At 36.2% G+C, this 7,721-nt stretch overlaps 1 protein-coding gene across 1 annotated transcript in view; it reads right to left on the bottom strand.

Annotated features, from left to right (window-relative positions):
- Positions 1-544: 544 nt before the first annotated feature.
- LOC309840357 (uncharacterized protein) overlaps positions 545-7,721 on the bottom strand; it is a gene marked incomplete at its 5' end in the record, with an annotated part of 33,410 nt that continues 26,233 nt past the window's right edge. Inside the window, one exon of the mRNA XM_082682412.1 lies at positions 545-2,170. Within this exon, the coding sequence (XP_082538538.1) occupies positions 1,236-2,170 (935 nt within the window). The 3' untranslated portion in view covers positions 545-1,235. The remainder of the gene's footprint in view (positions 2,171-7,721) is intronic.

Below are 7,721 nucleotides of genomic sequence, written 5' to 3'. Positions count from 1 at the left end.
ACTCATTCATTAACAGTACTTGAACTAGAATGTAAGTCTAATGACATACCTGAAAAATATGAATCAAAACACTAAAGTGCTTATTCTAGCCACTAGTCAGTATTTTTTTTTCTCCAGAGAGGAAAATCTCTATAGGAAGCCAAATTACCATGCAAAGTTTGCTTAGTAAAGGTAGAATTCAAGAAACCATGACCTGAAACATTTCTCTCATCCCAGAAATGTACACGCCATGGATAAGCAATCTTATCAACTAGTCATGAAACAACCCCTTGTATATTCCTTTTTTGGATGAAATATTGTAACATTAGTTCTATTTTCTCTGTCAGCCATTGCTTTTCTAATATGTATGATCTTATCAAGGAAGCATTGGTTTTTATAATATAACTCTCAGATTGGATACAGTTGTCCCCAATTCATGAACCAACAATTAGGGAAATGCCCATGGGCTTTTATGACAAATTAATATGACACTAAGAATATGAATAAATAATAGTAAACATGATGAACAAAGAAGAAAGATATTAAAGTACATAGAAACTTTGGATCAACACAATGAATTTATTTGATATAGCTAGAATTATACTATTTGAATAGGTCATGAGTTATATTCTTGGACATGCTCAAGAGACCAAAAAAAAAAAAAAAGGCCTGTTTTTACAGATGTTACAAAGGGAAGATAACCACCAAATAGAGGCTTAATTAGTTGATATTTATAGTCCTGTGGGATCATCAACTTCTTGTACTCACTTGGAGATATTCATCATTGAACCAGAAAGGATAAGATCCAGATCTAGTAGTGTCAAAACTGATTTGCCAACAAAGTAGGTCAGTCAAAATTAGGGACCAGTCTTTCAACCCAGGTCAGAACAATGGAAAAAAGAAACACAAACCAAATAATGTACAAAGTAGGGAGCTAAAGCGATAGATGCAATGAAAGCTGACTTGCAATCTGCTTTGCAGACAGCAGAAGAGTGAAGGGGACTTATCTCTCACAAATACTACTGTGTTTGATAGTGTGTCACTCTATGGTGCTGACTCAAAATGAAGTGGATCTGTGCTCTGTGGTCATTCTGCCTATGTCTACAAAAATCCTACTGGGGGAAGATTCAGATGTCCATTTTGGGATGATTTTTTTTTTCTTTTCCATCAGTCCAATTTTATTTAAGTTATTACAGAGTTAGAAATTGGAGTCCTCTGTTTCGTTTTGTTTTGTTCGTTTGTTTTTCTATTTCAAGTCAGAGTTTGTTGCACCATAACTTCCTCATGGCATTTTTCACTTCTGCATTTCTCAGAGTGTAAATCAGAGGGTTGAGCAAGGGTGTCCCAATAGTGTAAAATACAGCCACCATCTTGTCCACTGGAAATGTAGTTACAGGACGATTATAAGTGAATATACATGGGACAAAGAATAAGATGACAACGATAATGTGGGAGGTGCAGGTAGAGAGGGCTTTCTTTCTTCCTTCTGCACTCTGGTTACTCAGAGAATGTAAGATAAAAATATAAGAGGTAAGCAGGACTATGAAACTTACCATGCAGATAGCCCCACTATTAAAAACTACAAGTAAATTAATTAAATGAGTGTCCATGCATGCAAGTTTCAACAAAGGTGTCATATCACAGAAATAATTATCGATAACATTGGGTCCACAGAATGGTAGTTTCAAAGCCAAGAAAATCTGTGCAGAAGAATGGATAAAAGATACCACCCAGGCCAGATTCACCATTGTACCACAGACACGGTGGCTCATGATAGTTGTGTACCGCAGGGGTTTACAAATGGCCACATAGCGATCTAAGGACATGAGGACTAGCACCAAGATCTCCATGCACCCAAAGAAGTGAACTGAAAAAATCTGGGTCATGCACTCATTGTAGGAGATGACTTTCTTCTCAGATACAGAGTCTACTATCAACCTAGGAGCAGTGGTTGTTGAGAAACAGGCATCAGCAAAGGATAAGTAGAAAAGGAAGAAGTACATGGGGCTCCCAAGTGTCCGGCTGTATCTTATGGTCATCATAATCAGTAAATTTGCCATCAGAGTTGCAAGGTATAGAAACAAGAAGACCACAAACACGACTTTCTCCTTCAGAACATTCTGTGTTAGCCCAAACAGAATGAACTCATTCACACTGTTATTCAACTCCATGGTTACAGTGAAGGCAGAAACTGTTCATCTGCAGAGAAAATTGGGGAAATAGTGACCTGGCAATAGTGATGAAATTGGACTCAGAACTGCACTTTTACATTTCTAATTCCATCAACACATAAACGAATGGCTTTCAGTTTTTCATATATTGAAATCACTTGGGAAACTTGTTTTTTTGTTTTTGTTTTTCTTTATGTTTTAAAGCTGATGTCCATGCTTCACCCATGATCATTAACTGAAGGTCTTCTTATGTGGACCAAGAATTTCAGGGGTAACAAAGTTCTCACGTAATTGTTAGCTCTGCCAAGTTGCCAAGAACTAATGACTTTGCTGTATGATCTTGATCAGATTACTTTAATGTCTTGCAGTTTTTTCTTCATTTGACAATTAGACACCCTAATAGATACTTTATTAAGTATATACTTATGTGTATGATGTACATATAATGTATATGCACCTCAATTACTGAAAAAGAATAACCCTTATAGTTTTAAAATCTATACACTTGGAGACTCTCTCTTAAAAGACACATTTCTTGATTTGGGCACAAGTTTGCATCTATTATTCCTGACCTCTTGAGTATCTTGTTTGGATTATGCTTTAAGAAGAAATTACTTCTTAAATCAACTTCAGGGTGGCCATAATTTTACCTTCTATTACTTCAATTTAGGAAATTAGCACAATTTATTTTTATTCTGTCCACAATATTTCTGTACATTTAATATTGATGTCAAATAATCTAGAATTTATTTTAGTATGAGTTTCGAGAAATGCTTTCTGATAAATCAATAATCCTTCAATTAATCAATAACAAATCAAATCAGTTACTTATATATACTATATGCATACTTATATCTTCAATGTATATAATGGGGCATATAAATATGTCCTCACCCTCTTTACAACCAAGTCAGAAGGATAACACACCTTTAGATAAGATCATTAATTACATAAGAATTACTATAAAACTATATGTGATAATAGCAAGTGAAGTTCAGTTCCAAAAGAATTAAAGTACCTTGATTATCAATTGGCTGGGCAGTGAAGTTTCAAAAATGATAAAGAAGTGAAGTATTATCCTTAAGTATGCAAACTGGAGTTCCCAACACAGTTCTCTGAAATTCAAGTAAGCCATAAGTTTATTCTCACTTTCCCAAAATAAAATACAAATTTTAAGATTACTGAATTAAATTGCCCATTAACCCTTAATAAAATTACATACCTAAATAAAACTTAAAATTAATCTGTCATCTAGCTGAAATAATACTAGTGCAGTATGATGAACTAGAGATGTTATAACTATAGGCTGTGATTGGCAGGTCCAATGGTCTCTGGCATCATTAGAAAAGAAAAAAAAATGATTACATTGTTTTGAAACCTTAGATTCTTGGGGCACCTGGGTGACTCAGTTAGGTAAGTTCCTGACTCTTAGTTTTGGCTTAGGTCCTGACCTCACAGGTCTTGGGATCAAGCCCCACCTCTCAGGCTCCATGCTTAGCAGAAATCTGCTCATATATTCTCTCCCCCTGCCCCAGCCCCCATTCATTCTCTCTCTCACTCTCTGTCTCTCTCTCTCAGAAACAATAAATAAATAAATAATAAAATCTTAACATAAAATTTTTTTTTATTCCTAAAATGTGTTGGAACTGATGATAGGGAGGGCTTGGCTGTGAAGAGAGGAGGAATTAGGTGAGAGAATCAGTAAAATATCATAGAGGGAGAAACATGCATAGCTTCAGGTTAACATAGAGAAGATCTCCATAGAAACTATACTCTTGCTAAATTAAAAGGTTGTAATAGAGAAATTTAGGGGTAGATAATGGACAATCATAAAAGCCAAGTGAAATAGCTTTATCTTGTTTTATTTTAAATAAGTAAAAAGAAGGGATACCTGGATGCCTCAGTGGGTTAAAGCCTCTGCCTTCAGTTCAGGTCATCATCCAGGATTCTGGGATCCAGCCCTGCATCAGGATTTTTGCTTGTCTCCCCCCACTCTCTCTCTGCTGGCCTCTCTGCCTACTTGTGATCTCTATCAAATAAATAAATAAAATCTCTTAAAAAAAAGAAAAAAAAGATGATTTGGGGCATTAAGACAAGAAAGTAGCATTTATAAGATATGCACATTTTATGAGATCAACACAACCACTCATAGTTCTATCACTGAATTCAATCATCAGTTTTTCATAGTTACAGACTGCCTTATCTCTCAGATTTGGGGGGACTTCACAGTACTAGAGCATGGTTCTTCTTTTCCTTAATCTTAATTTTTACTTTTTACCTGTTGAAATTTTACATTTCAAATTGTATTGGTACCAATAGCAAACCTATGCTTTTCCAGGCTCATAGGCATCTGCCTCTATCTCTACTATTAATAAGTGCTTTATTAAATACATACATATATTTAATATACAGATTTAATAAATATATATTATACACACAATTGGAGAAGGCAATCCTAGATGATATATGGTTCTTGTTCTGTAATTTTCAAACATCATTGAAACAATATTCCTTTTTTATTAGTTATTTTGAACTACACATTTTCTTGCAAGATAGGTGTGGCCCCTTGCTTTATGTACAGTAAATTCTGTATGCAGAGTTTCACCTGTGATCCAGAAAGTGTCAGTGAGTATAGTACAGTCAGGCTAAAATAGGAATGTGATGCTACTAGATAGCTTTTTCTCTCTCTAACATTCACCCTCCACAGCATATAAAACATCAGATCCCTATCATCGTGCAGATTGCATGCAAGAGGAGGCAAATCCTGAAAGATCAGAAAAGGATGCCATCTGCCTTAACTTCCAGTTCTGTAAAAATCTGGTTCTGTAAACTGCATGGTGAGGAAAATGGAAAACTAGATATCCAAATGAATAATGGTGAAGAGGAAGATAAGGCAACGAGAGCATATAGTCAGAGCAGGAGAGAGGAGAATGAGAGTGAGGAGACACCAGGAAGAGAAGGGTTAGGGGAGAAGACAGAAAAGACATACAAAAGAGGGAAGTGAGCAAAAATATTGGAGAGTGTCATTTGACCCAAATTTTCATTGGAGAGTTTGGCTTCTTTCTTCCTGACCCACCACACAATCCTTCACCCCAAAGCCAGACAGAAGTTGCAGTTGTGAGTCATAAGCAGAGGATTAACAAGATCTTAAAAACCCAAATGCATAGAATGTGTACTCTTATCTTATACCCCAGCCCAGAAGCATCACCACTGACCTAAAACTTTTCAAATCAGGGGACTCCCCAAGATAGAAACTTTTCCCAAGATGGCCTCAATGCCATGCTGAAATTTCTTGCTCTACCCACCCCACATTAAACAAAGATGATTTGAAAGTAGGAAAGCCCTGCACTGAGGCCAGGATAGGTCTGGGAAGCCTTAACTGCCTCAGCCCCTCATGGGTGGAAATGGTGTCCAGGAACTAATTTGTTAGAAGACACTCTGAGTATAGATTCAATCAGATCAGTCTTGACAAAGCAATGTGAAGAAATGATCTCAGGCAAATTGAAAAACTTACCTCTTTGCTTATGAGGAAATAGATGACTTCCAATAGAGTAAATATTTTCGTATCTTCAACTTCAATTTACTTAGACGGTGAATCATATGAAGCTTGAGTAAAACATGCAAACTGTACTTCACTGATATTTGTCAATGTTTTTATGAGGTGATGGGATATAGAGAGTTTATACAGAAAAGGGACTCTGCCTGTGACCCTACATCACATTGTTCCTCCCCCAAAACACTAATTTAGACAGAAACAAGAAGGTTTAGATTGGAGTATGGGAGAGGTTCATGAAAAAGAGAAATTTCTTAATTCAGTTTCTCAAATCTTTGTGAAGGAACCTTATCCCTGCACTCTGAGAGATAAATTCCTCTGAAGCCACCTCTTTTCCCAGAGTTGCTCTTTTGGAAATCACATGAGGTAACTGATTCCTTCCACAGCACTGCATATTTATGGCAACTCTCACCCAAGTTTACAAATGCCTAAGGCAGGCGTCCAGCCTCAGGAACTCCAGGAAAACCATTACTTCCAACCCAGTCCCAAAGGATGGCCAATGTGTTACCTCGTTCAGATGGTCTGGTCCATGGGCAAACACATGCTTTGGGGCCAATTAGTTAGCTTCAACTCACTGTGAACTGCAGGAGAGGAAAGTCTGTTTACTTCTCCATAAGCTTTGCTTAAGCCCATGTCTTCTAGAAGTGTGAAAGTTGTTGAAGCAAGTTAAAGGCTTACATACATGAACTATCTCGGGTAAACAGACATGAGCCCTAGCCTCACCATTATCTCATTATCTCCTATGTGATGTTAAACAAGTTTCTCACCTTCTTTAATTTCCAATTTTCTCTTAGGAAAAGTCAACTGGTAACAAAAATTTCCCTTTCTTTCTTTCTATCTTTTTTCAATATATATTATATATATTTTATATATATATATGTGTGTGTATTAGAGAGAGAGAGAGAGCATAGGAGTTGTGGGAGGGAGGGCAAAGGGAGAGAAAGAATTTCAAGCAGGCTCCACAACAAGTGAAGAACCCTACATAGGGTTCAGTCTCATGACCATGAGATCATAACCTGACCTGAAATGAAGAATCAGACACTCAAATGACTGAGCCACCCATGAGCCCCAAATATATTTAATTTTTTTTAATTTTTTATTTTTTATAAACATGTAATATATTTTTATCCCCAGGGGTACAGGTCTGTGAATCGCCAGGTTTACATACTTCACAGCACTCACCATAGCACATACTCTCCCCGATGTCCATAACCCCACCCCCCTTCTCCCAACCCCCCACCCCCAGCAACCCTCAATTTGTTTTGTGAGATTAAGAGTTACTTATGGTTTGTCTCCCTCCCAATCCCATTTGTTTCATTTATTCTTCTCCTCCCCCCTTAACCCCCCATGTTGCATCACCACTTCCTTATATCAGGGAGATCATATGATAGTTGTCTTTCTCCACTTGACTTATTTTGCTAAGCATGATAACCTCTAATTCCATCCACATTGTGGCAAATAGCAAGTTGGAATACTATGCAGCCATCAAAAGAAATGAAATCTTGCCATTTAAATTTTTAATATTAATGTTCAAGTCTCTCTTTCCTAATCTTATCTATGTTTCTAAGTCAATGTAGAGAGGAAGACAGGAAAGAAGGAAAGGGTAGAATTTTTTAATACATGTCTTCTGTATTTTCTTTTTCTATTTATATATACATGCCATCTGTATAGGGTAATGGATGGCTCAATAAGTTAAGTCTCTGACTCTTGATTTGGGCTCAAGTCGTATATACATATAATTATATTTTATATAAAAGTATATAAAATATAATTATATATATATTATATAAAATTTTATATGTAGAAAGAGATATCATTGCCAAGATCTAATATCAGCAATAACTACATTCCTTTGCCAAACTTTACTTTGGTGTGTTAATGTTACAGATATACTTAAAGGTGCAATATGGGAAGATACCTCATTTATGCACTTATTAAACAGTTATTCACCAAACTCCTACATAAGGATGTCCTAGACTATTCTGATACATAATGAACCAAAAAAAAAGAAAAAAAAA

Source organism: Mustela nivalis, assembly GCF_964662115.1.
Source record: "Mustela nivalis genome assembly, chromosome: 9".
Lineage (NCBI taxonomy): Eukaryota > Metazoa > Chordata > Mammalia > Carnivora > Mustelidae > Mustela > Mustela nivalis.
The sequence above is the reverse complement of the archived record's forward strand: the minus strand, read 5'-3'. Positions and strand labels throughout refer to the sequence as shown.